At 36.1% G+C, this 18,220-nt stretch overlaps 1 protein-coding gene across 6 annotated transcripts in view; it reads right to left on the reverse strand.

Annotated features, from left to right (window-relative positions):
- The window catches only part of LRMDA (leucine rich melanocyte differentiation associated), a 710,120-nt gene that overhangs the window by 302,035 nt on the left and 389,865 nt on the right, over nucleotides 1-18,220 (reverse strand). For all 6 annotated transcript variants that reach the window (XM_072039519.1, XM_072039518.1, XM_072039521.1 and 3 more), the window contains one exon: nucleotides 6,688-6,819. In XM_072039519.1, coding sequence (XP_071895620.1) covers nucleotides 6,688-6,819 — 132 coding nt within the window. The remainder of the gene's footprint in view (nucleotides 1-6,687; nucleotides 6,820-18,220) is intronic.

The following is an 18,220-nucleotide window of genomic DNA, read 5'->3' on the forward strand; positions in this document are numbered from 1 at the left end:
AAAGCAGTATCACTGGTCACCAGATGAATATGTAACAGTATTGATGAAAATACTTATACGTAGTCCCTATCATTTGAAAATTGTTTTACATTGTTGCTGTTATGACAATTAAAATGCCATGGTGTACCAATCCATCTCCTCATTTAACACTGTTATCATTACCAATCTATTAACACTTTTCTTTCTAGAGGATGTTGACTAAAACAAAAAATTCTAAGTTTATTTTTTAAACACTCCAGACCTTTAACGAATAAGCTAAAACATTAATTCTTAGCAATGATACAACAACAGTCCTCTCCAAAAGCACAACCTGATCTCCATGAACAATTAACAGAAACATACTAGATGTATTTTAAAATTTCATTCTCATTAAAAGATAATGAGTTACTGCACCACTTCCAGTTTTAAATTAGGGAAATATTTACAAGAACTGTGTATCTCTCATATTCAGATTAACTTTTTAAAGCTTCTTAATTATGTTACATGTATGCATACCAACACACTTGTATATTTATAGTAGACTGTTCACAGCATACCTATGCACAAGCACACACAACTGGTTACCATATCCTTTGTTAAGAAAATCAAATGTTACACTACATGTTAAAACAATATCAATGGCATAACTTGGAAAATGCTGTACTATAGTCAGCAGTTCAATTAACCTGCTGAGCAAAATTTATATGCATGTTGGACTTTTCTATTGTCAGTGACCAATCTCATACCTATTATCATAGGCTTTGAGGTTCTCAAGAAGGCAAAAAAACAGGCAACCAAAAGCCCAAGGCAAATGACATATCACCCTTCTCTAAGAACTAACTTGTTTTGTAGCAGTCTTGCTGCTCTAAGTGTTCAGGACTAACGCTGAACATCCCCAGACTCCATAGTGTTTCCTCTCTTACTAATATTTTTGGTTCATAAATTCCTTTTTCAGCTATTATGAACTGCTGGTGAAACCTACACAGAAACACAACATCTGATAACAGTTCCTAAATGAAATTATTCCACATAACTGCATAAAAATGCTATGCTAATGTAACTGTCCAAATAAACTAACCTATATATATTTCATATCTCACTACTCAGGGGGTTTATTTGTTTTTGTTTTGTTTTTAATACAGTTTGAAGTCTGCAAAGGAAACTGGAACTTCTTTCTGCAACTTTTTCCTCTGACAGCAATTCTTTTTACCAGTCACACTCAAATTGGCTTTATGAGAAAAGTAACTGTTCTTTCTCTCTCTCTCTCTCCCTCTCTCTCTCTCTCTCTCAGTGCTTTCCAAGTTGTACTGCCATTTTCTTTCAAAAAAAATTGTATTCATCTTCTCAATTTTTTGGCCATCCTGCTTTCCCAAAACAGTTGAGAATTATTAGCATTATTATTAGCATTCATGACCTTCTGTAATTACAGCTTTTGGAAGTTCTTGGAAGCAACGGAACAAAACAAGGAGCAATCACCTGTACATTCAAAATATTCACAAAGTGTTTGCCTAGAAAATATCAGAAACATCACACAAAATTCTAGACCACCACACAGAAAGACACAAAGCTGTCACTCAAAAGTCTTCTTCAACCAATGATGTCATGTGGATGCTGTAGGCCACATAGCATTAAAACTGCTGGATAGCACTTTTACCAGAGTCATAAATGAGTAAGGTACCTGTATTTATTCACATTTGAAACATGTGCTTCAATTAAATTTATCACAAACATGATGTAGCAATCACAAGCGATTCCACAGGCAAATAGCCTTGAAGCAGAAGTTACCAATTCTCCTCTGAATGCAGTATGAAAAGATCTTTGCCACCTGAACGCTTTTCCATTAGAATGTGCTAGGTCTTCAGGGTTGGATAACCACAGAAATAGCTTGCAATATGCAAGTATACATCTTCCCCTTCTCTGTGTGCAATAGGATGTCACACACAGTCATTTGTATGCCACATTCTGGTCTGAACCCTATCTGATGGGGAGATAAGGCCTTGAGACAGGGCCTTGTTCACTCACTTTAAAACTACCATGCTCAAGAAAAGGTGCAGCACAGGTAGTAATTAATTAAGTCCATATATCTTGTGGTGAGCTTCCTACATGCTGAATAAATACTGTCTACTGGAGTACAATTAGCTTTCTTTGCATAGCTGAAGTTTCCAGTGATTTTAAGTGTCTCTCAGAAAGCCCATGGCTCCCAGGTTGCAGATTTTACGTTTTTAATGTTGTTAGGCATTAAATTGGAGGTATTTGGATAACACCTTCAATACTTTAACTTTTGGTTAGCCCAGAAGTGGTCAGGCAGTTAAAGCTTTGAGTGTCCCTTCCAAATGAGCTATTCTATTCAAAGATGAGGAAAAGGAGATATGCTTCTATTTCTGCAATCAAATTACATTTCTGGTGCTCTAGAGCACTCCATCCTGAAACCATATATCCTTTCTTTCTATGATTTTTTTTTTTTTTGACACTATTCCTTCCACTTGTTGCTCAAGGTTCCAAAGACAACATAGACAATGAAGAATAAAGCAGCAGCTCACCATTTATAAAAATTCTGACAACTTCAGTCAAACTGGTCAAAATGACCACTATAGAAGAGGAGAAGGAACTGCCTGGATTGATGACCACCTCTCCTTTTCACTGATGTTTAGCATTAGGCATTCACATTACTTACTTGTTGCTTCAGGTACCTTTCATTCTAGAAGAAAGGTGGGGTTTAGTGTGGTTAAAAGAAGGAGTAAAAAGGCTCCACATTCAAATAAATTCAAAATATTTTACAGCATTCATTTAGGGTTTTGGTTCATCAGGTACTGTGGCTCTATAACAAGCCACATTCATATTTAACCAAATCTGCATCACTTGGAGAGTTCTCAGAACTACATGCAGGAATAATGCTCTATCTAATATTTCAGTTTAGATCTTTGTTTAGTAGAGATAGGGATCTGTGAACAATAAAAGATATATTGTGTCTTTAGTGTATTCACTCAATCTAAACATCAAGTCCTCAGCACTTAACGAGATTCTAGTTGAAGTCTGGGACTTCTAGGTCTTCAAGCACTTCAGAATAATGTAGGAACAAGCACATTGGCAAAACAGATGACAATCTACAGGTTGGGGTTAGGCATTATGATAAGAACTCCATGAAGACAGACTGTACCACAGGTATGTACTGGTACATTCTTTAGCTGAGGTACTCAATCCATGCTTTTTTCAAAGACTCGAGAACATGTAATCCCTAGATCTGAACCACACTGATAGCTCCCCTTATCATAAATAATGCATATACCATTATTGTGCATTATGCCCAGCTCTGTATTTCCCATTCTGTGGTGTGAAATATTTTGGTTTTCCTCTAAATCATTCAAAAACTAGACTTGGATTCAATGTTTGCATTTTATATCTACAATCAATATCTTTATTCTTTAATGTTAAATGAATGACCAGATTACTGGACTAAGTAAAGAAAGTGAGCTTTTACCTGAGAGAATCTCAGACCTGTTTTGTGTCTTTCCTGTCTCTTTTGAAATGAGGAAATGAACACCAACTAATTTTCAGCAGAGAGGTGATATTTTTCAAAATATATCTGAAAAATTACCAATGCTGCTCCTTTGGATAGCTTTAACAAATATTAAAAAGATTGAAACATCCAAGGAACTTTAAACATCTACACTATAAAGTGTAGATCCCATTGTAAGAACAGCCACTGTCAGCACAGTGAACAGCCATGAAACCCAACCCACTGTTACAACCACTGCTATAAACACCTCAGAATAAACCTATGTGGAGGTTTCCTGTGCAATTCTTAGTACCTAGCGAATACAGTTAAAAGAAGTGAGATTTCACATTGTAAGTTTAGGCAACTGCAGTTGTGAGTCCACCTCCAAACCCAACTTCCTAACAACCACCCACCTTAGTCTGTGCTGCTTTCTGCCATCCAGTGTGCCTGACAGAAAAACTAAGATGACAGGTTTCCCAAAGTAAATCATACTATACACATTGGTGACATGTAAACCAAAAACTGTATAACGTTGGTAACAAGTCTTTATTTATTCCACCTATGTATTGGTCTGCATTTTAAAATATTTTTGAACAGATTTCACACTGTACAAAACTTCAGGTATCACACTAGGAAACTTTTTTACACTGTAATTTTTAAATCAGCTTCTTCCATTTACAGGAGAAAAACTGTGGACTACCTGTAGCTGAAATACAAAACTAGCATTTAAAGACAAAAAATAGTGGAGGATTATAAGTATTTTTGTGATTTAGAGATAAGCTTTCATATTTGTACAGTGTATCCAGACAACACACATATAGCACCATACAACGTGTGAGTCATGTTAAAGGAGTAGAAAGCTCTTATCAGAACTATCTGGATCAAAATAAAACCACAATAAAAGGAGAGAAAGAGCAGAGTACAGTAATATTAAGAGATCCCCAGGAAAGCTCTCGCATGAGAGGAAAAGTTTTCATGTTATTCTAGTTTTCACATGGGTCAATTTGGCTTTTTATTTGTATGTCTCCTTCTGTCTCTCCATATGAATATACTTACATACACATGGTAATATTACACCAATTCTAGTGTTGTTTCCAATCTGTATTCTTCACTCATTTGTGTCCCTTCTGTAATGCTACTGTCATATATTAAGTGATCTTTCCTGTATTTCATTTATTTCTATTAAACGTAGATTTGAACATTAAAAAAAATCTGTAAAGAAATGATTGCTTAAAAAGAAGTGATCCAAGTTCACAAGAGCTCTTTTTCAAATATGCTATCCACACTGAAGAGAGGAATCTGGAAGGCCTCTCTGCTTCTGCAGACTGCTTTATCTTCCCTACAAGAGATCACAGTTCCCTAAGGCTCAAAACATTAATGAAGAACAGTGGTTATCTTCTCTTCGCTGGGCAGTTTGTATACATTAGATGCTTTACAAGCATTTCTGCAACTCCTTAAATTATTGGCAGCACACTATAAAATGCATACATTATTTCTATAACCTGGGTAGCTCAATATTCTCAAAGCTTCAAAATCAATCTTAAAATTATGAAGTTAAAAAATGCTAGAATAGATCAAACCCTGCTTATCATTGTCATTGACTTTGAGAGGTTACCAATTTGACAATGGTATTTTAAGTATGTCTTTGGGACCAACAAAACCTCTTCAAAGAATACTACTGACAGGATTTTTTTTTTCCTCTGATTTTGCTGACTGATTTCTTATTTCATTTACCTGTCTTCCCTTTAGTAACTGCAAAGCTCCTCCTTGATACCCCTCCACCCAAAACAGACTTCCACACACACACCCCACACTCTAGGATCTCAAAGATGAATTCACACTTCATGCTTTGTAGATTGAAATATGCTGCATCAGACATCAATAGTATCAGCAAAAACATTATTGTACGTTCTTCATCAAAGTATGACCAATTCACATTTTACTGTAGCAGTAAATAATAAAACAAAACAGTTACTCAAAACCAACCCACAGAATCCTGGTATTAACCTGAAATCTAGCCAAATACTGAGTACAGTTATGACTTTCATGGCTCAAGAGACACTCTTGGCAAATTTCCAGGGCCCACAAGTATAAAAGTTACTCTGCTGATTTTTGTTTATTCATAAAGTCAAAAATAAATGCAAAAATCATAGAATCTGTAGTTATTATTCTCCTCAGTAGGAGGATTTTGCTTTTTAGTAGGAGGTAAATTGTTCTTTGTTTACGTTGTCTGTAATAAAAGCCTGCAGTTGAACAGCCTTGTCCTCACTCTGCAATTACAAGGAGAGGGCTTTCATGGTCTGTGCTCTAAGTCTCTGCAGGCCTCAGTTGGCCTTTTGGCCACAATTTGATCACCCTTCACTTTTGTAAAATCATATATTACACATCTTCAAATCTCCATAAGGGTCAAAGTATGGGAAAATGATTTAATAATCAAGTCCAAGGCCAGCCCTTGCAGATAATTAGTTTTTACAGACCATTATCTATAAGCCTACAGACTGAGGGCTCCAATTCAGCAGAATATTTCGGCAAATGCTGAAATATTTATTATGAATAAACTTAGGCAGGCACTAACTTCAGACATATGCAGCAGTGCCTAATTGGTTATGAACAGACTTGACCATCCATCTAAACATTTTCATGTATTAAGACCTTGATTTGGACAGCATTTCATTTGAATCTGTACAGAGTTAAAACACCAAGAATACATTGACTCGCTTTTAATTGCTGCTACTGCACAGCAGCTACCCCATTGAACCTATTACCACCTTCATTAACACAGAAAGAAATATTGCTTTTATTTCTTTTTTGTTTGTTTTTAGTTTACTTTATTGTTTTAGGAGCTATTTGAAGTATAAAAACTTAATATCATTTCACTGCACTCTGTATTCCACTAGAGGTCAGCCTGCAACAGAACCCCAAGCAAACACAGGAACTGCAGCACTCTGGTAGCACTGGCATTATTTTCTTTCTCTATTTTATCTATTAAAAAAGATTTCTTCAGAGCCATAACTTAGATCTCTCACTAAAATGGAGCAACAGGAAGATATAATGGTGCATTTCATTTATGAATGACCTATAATAAATTACTATGAAGTATTCCAGGTGCCAAGCAAGAGAATGCTTTGTCTGCACATGAACTATATTTCACATACTTTAATTTGGCTGACACATAAAACTCATTTGACATTTTGCAGGTATTTCTTTGAAAGGATATTTGGTTCTTGTTGAGCGTTAAGGTATGGAGGTGGGGTAACCTGGGTAACAGAAGGTCATTTCCGAGTAGATTGTTGTCCAAGATCAGCTCTTCCAAGTAACTGAATGTTTTCAGTCCTTCTAGTGACCTGCAAACGACAAAGACAACAGGAAAAATGATACTCCACTAAATCAGGGAGGCCATTATGAGCTGAAATAAATATTTTAACCTTCCCTTTCAAGAGTGGGAATAGTTTTGGTTTGGGCCTGTCAGAAGAGTGAATGACAAGCATTAGTGGCAAAGGGAGTGCTGGCACTGCAACACATCCTTCACATGCTGGCAGGATGAAGGATGGGGGTCACTTAGTGAGTAGCCAGGATCCAAAACAAAAGGCTTCAGATATGGGGCCTGCAGGATGAATTTGTCAATGTCTTGTGCCTTCAGGCACCCAGCCTCGCCTGACCCTAACCTCCATTCCCAAGATAAATAACTCTGTCACAGTTCACCTTCATTCCCTGGACACAAATTTAAGTTGTCATCCATCATTTCTGCCAAGAAATATCATACCCCGCTAACAATAATAAATACAACTTCAAGTATCATTTCTTAGCAGTTACCCTACATGCAATAATAGGAAATGGAAAATGTTTTTATTTTTTTTCTTTTTATTAACCACTTAATTTGCTTCTCCATGAGTCTCTGCAAACAAAATAAAATGTCCTCTACAAAATAAAATGCAGAATTACTGCAGACAGAAAAGACATTTACTTCCTTTTTGGAACTTTCTGTCCCACTGTCAAGCCACAGGTCAGACTGCAGAGAGCAGCTTTAAAAAGGAGCATTTCACATCCATGGAACATGGATGATAGGTTGAAAATATACAGCATTCTAGAGGTATTTGTTCCCCTGCGAGTAAAGTATAGGGGGAAAAAAAGACCACCACCACTTCTGGTACCTATTCCAAACTTGATTTTAATGGTTGCACATTCCAGTAGGGGGAAAAAAATATAATAAAGTAAGGCTCGTGGTATATGGAGTATACACACAGACACACATTCACAGCTTATTCACCTACCAGACACCTAAAGATATGCTGAGACTGCATGACTTGACAGCTGATCTACTATGCCTACCAGTGGGAAGATCATCACTGTATCTCTTGAATGTTTTATAATATGTGATGAATAAGGGAGATATGGTCTATACTATTTATTCACTTTCCAATGACATTTATGCTGAAGGGATTTCCCTACCCTTCCCCAGTTTTTGGCAAGGATCAAAATACAGTTTAGGTCCCCATTAAAGAGTTCTACAGGCACTACAACTGGAGAAAACACAAGTATTATTAGAAAGTATACGGATTTCAAATTAGACAATTTAACATTCATCTGTCCAACAAAAACAAATTACAGCTCTTGTAGATGCAACTTACTGACCACTTATAAATCGCAGTTAGAGGGTTCAAACGTTTTTCTCCAGAAAATTAAGTCTGTGACCTTTGAACAGAGTACTGTACATTAAACTTTTAAGTAACACTCAGCAAAAAAACAGAAACAGTATATTCCAAATCCAAGGACTCCTAAATGCTTCAAGCCCTGTTGACTTGGCATCCGGGAAGGGAGATGGAACTACTAATAATGCCAGGTGGATACCGGGCAGCCAGACCTGAAGAAAATTTGCCAAGCCTACACCCTACGGCATATCTATATTGTTACCACATTCTGAGACTACCATTTCTGAAACTGCAGGAACAAAAGTCTGCATTCTAAATGTACTGAAACGACCACCACAGTAATAGTCACGCTTTTTGCACTTGCCTTTACACAACCTACTTTGGAAAAGCTTGATTCAGCCTGCATGATCTGTACAGTGCTGCGCAGCATGCTGTATTAAACTAGCCATTTCAGCAAAGGGGTCGTAACAGACTTGGCTTTGCCAAAGTCAAGATAAGGAGATCAGCAAACATTTCAGACAGTGCTTTCCCCCCAAGTACCTTTAAAAGGCAAAATAATCCAGAGGAAGTAGCAGTGAGTTTATCAAGCTGTTATGAGTTTTCATTTCAGTTTATTTGACAAACCTAGTTTAGCAAATTCCCCTTAAATACTCTTTATTATATAAATAGTGGATTATTTCCAAACCTCACATTTTAATGTAAGACTCTGACTTGCCAAAGGAGTTCAGAGAAGGCCACCTCCTTGTCAACACCACAGAGCCTTATGGGATGTTAATAGGTCCTTTGTGAAAAAACATTGTTTGGGCTCTGGTCAGTGTCAACATCAAAATACACATTGTTCCTGAGTTATGTTATGCAAATATAATACTCTTATCATGAGAATCAGCAAATGGTTGGCAACTGGCAAGGAGAAGAAAGCACACATCCAAAACTGCTGCAGGGGAGGCATAAAACAAAATGACAAGCCATGAAGTGGGACAAAAGGCCTTGAAACACTAGAGGGAGTTGCCTATTGAAACAGCCTTTCTTTCACAAGCCTAGCCTGAATACACGGGTACTAGTTTCATAGATAGGCAGAGAAAATTGTGCGCAAATCTCCTTACACCTGTCTGGTTTTGATAATTTTTGCCATGTAATGTTATTAGCTGCTCAGTTAAAAAGGAGCTGTGTTACACAGGGGGTTGCTTATTAATTGTTGTTTTCATGTCATCAGAGCAGTGTGCATTTGGTGATTTAATCAGCTAAATTCAGAGCCCAGGGAGATGGGAGGGGTTGCCACACTACAGAGAGGGTGTAGACATTAACATAAATTTACATCCATATGTTATTTCGGTATTCATTGAATTCTGCTTTTTTCACCTTTAACAGATGAAAAAAACTAGCACCAATGTAAAATTGGAAAGACAGCTGGTAAAGAAAGAACGAAAAATGTGTTCATCATCATTCAGTGACACTGCCTACAAAATCCAAGGCAACAACATCTATAATCATAATATATAAGGAAATACTATCCAGCAATTGTACTCTGAAGTTGAAAAGCGTGCATAGAATCCATGGAATAGGTTTTAGGTGACTTGCTGAAGTTTGCACTGTAACTTGCCATGTGCCTCACTTTCCCATCTGCATTACCTACCTAAGAAAGGATTGCTATTGTAAATTAATATGGAAAGCATTTTGAGAAGCTGAGGTAGGAATCAGTACAAAATACCAGCATTTTTATCGAGGGTAAGATATTTATATTAGCGCACTCCAAGTATTGTCATGAATCCATTACAAAATAGGAGAAGAGAGAATACACATACATACAGCACAGTAAAAAACACGCTAACACCATAAAGGGACAAGTATAAAAAGAGGGAAATCCCAAGGAAGAGAAACAGACTCAAATTAATCTGGCCTGTTTTCTCCTAGTTCACAGCAGAAAAATTGTCTCAAAACAAACACAATCTTACCACTACAACAGAACCCGCACTGAAAGTTTAAGAAAGCTAATAAACATCACTAAGGTGTATTGCAGGTTGCTTTTCCCTGCTCTAATGACATGAAGTGCACATTATCTCACCCACAGGTACCATCTCAGTTACCTCATTGCAGGGCTCACACTCTGCTCCCAGAGGAGAGCAAGTGCTGCCAAGAGATTTCCATTGCAATTTCCCAAGTCACATCAAACCGACAAAACATCACAACGTATTCAGCATCGTCTCATTCAAATAGAAAAAACTTTAAGTTTCCACTGTAATTAACCCTATCCTCGTTAAGATAATTATGATCAAGCTCCCTGTCACAGCTAATATCACAGCATCATTGCCTATGGCTCACGCTTTGCCCTCATTAGCTTACAAAAACATTACACTAAACAGGAAACTGACTCCCTCTGCAAAAGGACTTAAGATGTTCTGTAAGCAGAGAGTAAATAATCCTTTAGAATACAATGGTCTCAGAAATGTCATTTTATCCACGTCCTTCAGCTAATCAGTCTGATTTCTTCCAGCTTTCTTTTCCGTAATTCATTCATGATTTGTAACAAAGTTTTAATCATAAAGGAATGTCATGGCAGAGATTTTTCCCTCTATGTGTATGCATGGCAATTGTCAGCTACACTATTTCATACAGTCCCTCTGGCCTGATGGGGATTTAGTTACAATGAAACTAAAGAGCAGCTCTTCATTTTGGTAATATTTGACAATGAAAACATGAGAGTTTATAAATGAAAAAAAGCAGAAGCCTCTCAAGCAATGGACAAACCTTGGTACTATGTAGCTGTCCCTGTCCAGATCTGTTCAGATGTATATTCTTAAAAGGTGTTTCTCACATCCTACCCCACCCCTCTGTTAATAAGACAGCTGACTCAAGTCTAATGACTTTTTCCTCCTGTTTAACAGGAAAAGAGAGAGCAGTTAACAATATGTAAATGAGAGTGTTTGGCTTTTGCCTTTAAATTGATTTGTACTCTGTTGACAAGAGATAGCCATTACCAGAAGTTAAAGACAGAACTGTTACAAAACAGGAGCTTTTTAAAATGTCTTTTTTCTTGCCTTTTATGTTTTAACAGATTACAGGAGAGCAGAATCAACATGAGAACCCTAGCACAAGATAATTTAAAGAACATAAATATAATTTCAATTTATTTAGCACCTGCCAGCCAAGGCAGACAATAAATATATATATATATTTATTATTATTATTATTATTATTATTTTACATTAATGAATTACTCTTCAAAAACCTGCTGAGCTTAGAACTCCATTTTGTAGTAAAGCAGAGAGATGAAGCAACTAAAAAAAGGTGACCTCCAGCAATTTTCTAAGAGACGAGAAATAAACCCCAGAGCTCCTGACTTCTAGTCCTTTGACTTAACCTCACTGAAGCAAAACAGGGAGTAATAAATAAATTATATGTATATAATGCATACATATATAAACATAAGATAGACACATAAATTTAGATTTTTTTGTATTCCCTGGGAATCCAGAACAATTTCTGTTTTACTTTCCTGTTCAATTTTAATTTCAATTTAATCAGAAATATAGCATACAAACAAAGGAAAAAATAAACGAGCTGTATCCAACTGTTTTTATAATGGAAGGGGTTTGTTGAATCTTCTGTGCAAATTAACTTGGACTGAAGCCTCCGTCAAGTTCTACTCTCAAACTTGTTTTGGGTGTTCTGTTCTAGACACACTTCTCACCTGTAAGAATAGAAAGAGAACGCAACCCATTTCAAAGAAAATAGAGCAACCAGAATTCTGTTCTAATTCCAAGGAAAACCACTCTACTATAATTACAAAAATACTCCAAATTGAAGTTTTGTGCATTTCCTATGCATAAAGATAGTAATGGCAAATAAAGATTTATTTTTTCAGGGTGGTTTTCTAGTTTCAGAAAGCAAGCAAGCAATAATGGAGAAGCTTTTTTTTTTTTTTTCTCTCTCCTTTGTATAAACCAGTTCTCCATCAAGAAAATTCTCTGAAATAGCCATACCTACATGCTGGAGACCATTTCTAGTGGGGGCCATGCCCAGAACTAGACCATACAAGTCCTAAAATAGAAATCATGAATTTCTGTTCAATGGAGAATCAAGCTTACCAATGTTAACAAAACATAAAATGCTTTGGTTTTCAGAGAGAATATGCATATTTTGTCAAGATGTATAGAGGAAGCATTCAGCATCACTTCCAGTCGATCTGTTTCCAGCATTCTATTCCTATATAGAAAATATATGGAGGCAGCTCTTTGAATAAAACTCAAGGCCAGTCTGTGAATATGGTCAGCAAAAGAGAAGATAGAAAGAAATGAATTGACCAGAATCATTAAATATCTATCCTTTATAAAGAGCTTACTACTGAGATTAAATCTGCATATTTGAAGTACAAGCTTCCAAAAGAAAGAAGTAAAGATCTCCGTAAGAAAAGATTAAACCTGTGTTATGAACTGATTCTACCATTAGTTTCTGAGTCTTTTCATATTAAAGGTCAGACTTAACTCTCAGACATATAATGAAATGAATATCCAGCCCTCATTCTTTTCTTTTCTTCATACACTGAAAGCACATGAGACTACCTGGGATATTTTATTACCAAAGAAGTTAGACACGAAAACATGTCTATGTTTTATGGGGGAGATTCATGTAAATGGGTGAGATTCATGTAAATTGAGAATCAACTGCTTTACAGTCTTGCTTTGAGTCTTAGACAGCAAATTCCACTGCTTAAAAAAAAGCACAAACTATTCAGCCCCCACAAGCCACCACCCATCCCTAAACCTTAAAAAAAAAGTCAATAAATAGACAAAAAAAGATAATCTGGCTTTCTGAATTCTACATATTAAGATTTCACAGTTCACATTTTGAAACCCTTTCCTACCATTATAAAATATATATGCCGAATTTTTAACTTTTTTTTTAGAGACAGATTTTGCTATTAAGCAGCAGCTCATCAAACAATGGAAAACAGCAATGCAGATTCATCTTATCTATCTGTAGAAATCCAGTTATTTATAACCCTTTACAGCTAATGACAACAGATGAGCACTTCCAGGAGCTGAAGCAGACCTTCAGGTGAGGCTCAGTCAAGTACCTATGTTAGCAAGGCATGAACATAGCCAATATATCCAAAGTCTTGCAATGAAAGAAGAAGAATTTGCAATGTTAAGGTAATATAAGCTGTTAGAGCTGTGCCCTGTTAGGGTGCATTATATACCTGGTGAAATAAGTTACAAATCCCCATTACAGTTTCCAGTAGCTCTCATAACCATATGATGAGTCAACCATTGAGATCTTTAACCACCATTCTCTTCTACCAAGACTTCAGTCAAAAAAATAAAAATAAAAATCTGGTCTAACTATTATGAAGGAACTAGACTGCCTGGGTTGGGACTTAAATTCTCTGCTAATTAACCTCTCAAAGTCTCACATTTCACTGTGTGCGTTTAATACAGCCCTACTTAAGAGGATATCCAAATAAGAGAGCTCAAGCTGTATCATTCATATCAAGCTTCTTTTTGCTGAATTACTTTTTTATATTACATCTTTAGGATCAAACACACCAAGATTTTATATGATATTACTGCTACAATTTTGTGTAAATTTAAATGAAATGACAATAAGTGTAGTGATATAGCCTATGGCAAGCCACTTTTCACATAAACTGTATAAAATATTTTAAAATAATCCAATATGGATTACAAAATGAGCTCTTAGTCATTAATGATTGAGCACATAGCATGTAACAAAATACAATTTGCAAGACATAGCTAAAAATTACCCAGCGTAGAGCAAGTGACTGCAAGCATTCATATTTTATCAAAGGGCATTCTGGAAAAAACACCACTGGGAATTCCGTGCAGTTCAATGTATGCACCACTTCAGCAAGGATGGACTTTGCATCCTTCTGCTAAAATTTCCTGAAAGTATGAATGACAAATAAAAAAGATAGAAGAGTTGAGGGGAAAAGCTTTGGATGCAAACATCTCTTGCTTCACGCTTTCTCCCAGTCTTAACATGGAATTCAGTCACAATAAAACAAATGGCCTCAAAACTCACTAACAAAAAAAGTAAGCAACTGCTGTTTCCTGAACTCAGAAGAATTCAAGGAAGTATAAGTGATTAGAAACAGAAAAAGAACAAATCAGGGTTTAAAAATTATAACCCTACCTGTTAAAAAATAATAATACAACTAAAACACTAGAAATGTATTTATTCTTAAAAGCTCTTCACAGTTCCACATGTTAAGTTGAGAAGCTATTTATAAACCTTCTAAAAACAGTATTATAATGGAAATATGAGCAAATTCAAGCACAAAGGCAGTGCCATAATGAAAGCTGTATCTTGGATCAATCTGTCACTCTGCAATTCAGACAGTAACCTGACCCCTCCCCTTTTGCACAGAGAAGGGGGAGTAACAAGCCTGTAGAGTGAGTAGAGTAAAGCCCATTTCGACTACTACTGTTCAGTGAGAAGGGGGAAAAGAAAAGTAATTTTTCTCCCATCTTCCACAACAACCAAGGCTGAGGATTGACAAGCAAATTGACGCACTGCTCAGAGGGCAAAAGATAAATGTTTGATGAATTGGCCATTGCTGGAGGAGTGATGGGCTTCATATGTGCATAATGGACTAGCTGCCGTTCAATTCAGATTGCCTGCCAAGATAAGAAACCATAATGAATGGACCAAGCGCAGCCTGTGCCATAAGAAAGTATAATCTGACTAGTTTTAATAAACTTAATAAAAAAGATGAAGCAGAGAGAGGCAAGGGGACTGGCCTTTGTGACCAGCTCTAAGAGGTGAGAACAACTAATAGACTGCTCAAGCATGATAGCAGAGAATTGTTAATGGACATAACACTGAGTCTCTTGATGTTAAAAAATATCTTTAGAACAACTGAAAATCATAGTGATCTACATATGCACATAACGTAGACACTACAGCACTTGTTACACAGCATATAACTGTCATTTATTCATTCTTTCCTTCTGCTACTTACCCTGCACTTTTTCTCCCTTGTTTCCTCTATTCCCTTTGCATAGTATCTTACTCTGTACAACAAACCAATACTTTTATCAACAAACCTCCAGAATCAAAATAACCTTCCAAGTAAAACCCAACAGAATGCAGGCTGTTTCTGACAGAAAGGTTTTGGCATAGTTTGTACAACTATACCACTAACATTCACTCCCAGTGGAGAAACATCTTTTACCATCAGAAGTGTTCACAGTTGGTGCAATTTCATTTGCTTTTGCAAGCTGTTTCCACCAAATATGGAAAACTTGCCAATATGTCTATAGCAAAAACAAACAAAACTTTATAGCACAGACAAGACTAAATTGCCAGTACTAGTACTTTTGGTCATGTATTTGCTAAATTGGAAATTAGTTTCCAGCTGATACTGTTCCCCTCTGTATCCACAACCTCTGTTCTAACCTCTGTTCTGACCTTCTGCCCTTATGCAGCACCAACCAGCACTAAAAAAAAAAAAAAAAAAAAAAAAAAAAAGCCAAACAAAAAACCACCCGTATAGTATTTTACTGTATATGGGTGTATTATAATCTGGTAATTACCATGATTCTCATGGTGAGTAGCATATACACACGGGACCATTTTTGTTTTCCTTTCTCACTATTTAGCCACATGAACAGTGGTGGCTCACTTTCTTAACCTTACCAGATATTCAGACTTGAATCTGTGACTGCAAATGCTGAAGAAGTCAACAAGAGAAAAATCAGTCCTAACTTTCAAAGCAGCACGATTAGGCCAACAATCTATTTCTTCGTTAAAGATGCTAAGGGCACCAACACACCCTTTTGTGTGCATGTAACACACAGTACTTGGCCAGGCAGAACTGTTCTTCTCTAAAGCTAGACAAGACAGACAGAAAGACAGACAAAGAGGTAGACTGCAGAAAGATCTGCTTGATTAAGGAAAGCTAGAAAACACATCATACAGAATAACGTTATTGTTATGCATGCTTGCTAGTTTGCTTGTTTTTACTATTTTCCTTTGATGATGAAAAATAAATAAGGAAACAAAATCCTCTACTTTATGTATTCAGATTACCACCCCCTTGATGTCACTTATGTAGCCTGTGTCATATTTTAAGCAGAAATGATTATATGCAAGACGGATGTCTAGTTTTCAGTATAAATTTTATCCAACTGCAAAAGGAAAGTAACTCATTATCAAGCAGCTCAGTAAGGCTCCCACTAGTGAAGAAAATAAAGTTTTACGACAAGAGGGTCTCTCCTGTCTCTCCCTGTGAGTGAGAAAGTGAGTGCAAGAATAAGACAGAAAGGGAAGGCTCAGGAGTGCTGTGTGAATTATAGACTGCCTCTCAAGATTCACAGCTCTTCGTGGTAGGAGGTTAATATTCTCACATGTCATTAGGTCTGCTGGCTCTACTGATGGCTCATTGAATCAGGCAGCAAATTATTTCCTCATGCTGCAGAGGACACCACACTTCAAAGGGAAGGAGCCAGGGTCAAGACGGCTCTCCAGTTCGATTAATGAGTTGGGATCAGCAAAGGTTGCCTGTAGGTAAGAATGTGACTGAAGCTTTTGACAAAGCTGACTTTTTGAACAGGACTTGACCCAGGCCCCTTACTCCCCTCCCCACCAAATTTTATTTCCAACATTTGCCTCTGACTGACCTGCTCAGGCCTGTTGGGATAGTTTTGACCTCCTCAGACTTTGTTACCAGACACAGGAGCTGTCTGCCTATGTTTGATGAGTCTCTCCCTAAAGGCCACACCAGGATCATCAGAATACTTTGGAACTGGACAGCAAAATAAAATGAAGTAGATCGATACATATATATATATATTTTAATTTTTGCAATAAATTTGTTGAGAAGAGGGAAAAAGGAAAAGAAAAGAAAAAAATAAAGTATTTTGGATTTCAGCATTAATATTTCTAAAAATCTGCAGATAATAACACAAAAATTGTTACAAGCAAATATATGTTACAGCTTACATAGATTTGTTAAGAATATTCCTAGCAAATAATGCATTGTGAATAATATTCCTCTAAAAAGTTTTTATTTTTATTGTCATGGTGGCATGAGATAACAGAATTAAAACTTAACAGACACAATATTCACCTTCTTCTAAAAGCTCAAAGGTATCCTTAGGCTGATGTCTCCAAAATGCTTAAATGCATATTTAAATTAACAAAACACTGAAGTGGGATTCATTGCATTACTTTTATACATACATATATATACAATCAACTTAAATTGCCTTTTCTCAAACAAAAATGAGTAATTGAATCAACATGTAAACCACTGTTAATAAGCTTCCAAAAATCACATCACTTCTGATTACTGCAAGAAGTGTTTTTTGTTGTTGTTGTTTAGTATTTTATCAATTACACCTAAAAAAATTGTTCACACGAGCTTCTGAATATTTAAAAATTGTTATGTTTTCAGGCTCAAAAGAAATTTATATGCTAAATTTGCAGCATATTTTAAGACTTTTAGGTAAATTATCAGTCAAAAATGTTCAAGGATGGCAAAAAAAATCATTGTTCAAGATTTGCAGGCTTAAGTTATATGCTAGGACAGCTGTCTTGGAAAACCACACTTCTAGTTTTGAAATTAGAATACTTTTATTTTAAAACGTACCAAGCAAACAACAGTTCTGATAGACCTCAAAATACAAAGCTGTGAGATTAGTGCCTTAAAAAGATCAAATCACTTAAGCATCTAATAATAGTTTAGGAAATTTAACTTTCAGTGTATATTTAAAAATCTTTTAGTGATCTCAGAGTGTAAGGCAAATTTTCATCTTTAATCTTCTATGTTTCTTTTTGCATTCAAACCATTATTTGTAATGGATTTCCTTATTGTAACTAGCACTTAAGCCCCAAAAGGGAGTAAACAGATTATTGGATCCATAAAACTTAGGATAAAAGCACAGAATATATGTACATGACTGAATCGAGTAAGAGTAACTAGAATCCTTTCAAGGAGACTACCTAACTGCTAAACAGTACATCTTCCATATGGATGTGCTTTAATTCTAAAATGCAAGTATACACAAGAAAGAGAGACAGCCTTTTCTTTCCATGATGTCTGTGCAATCTCTAGTGAATTGTATACTATGCAAGT

The sequence above is a fragment of the Anas platyrhynchos genome, chromosome 6 (assembly GCF_047663525.1).
Source record: "Anas platyrhynchos isolate ZD024472 breed Pekin duck chromosome 6, IASCAAS_PekinDuck_T2T, whole genome shotgun sequence".
Classification (NCBI taxonomy): domain Eukaryota; kingdom Metazoa; phylum Chordata; class Aves; order Anseriformes; family Anatidae; genus Anas; species Anas platyrhynchos.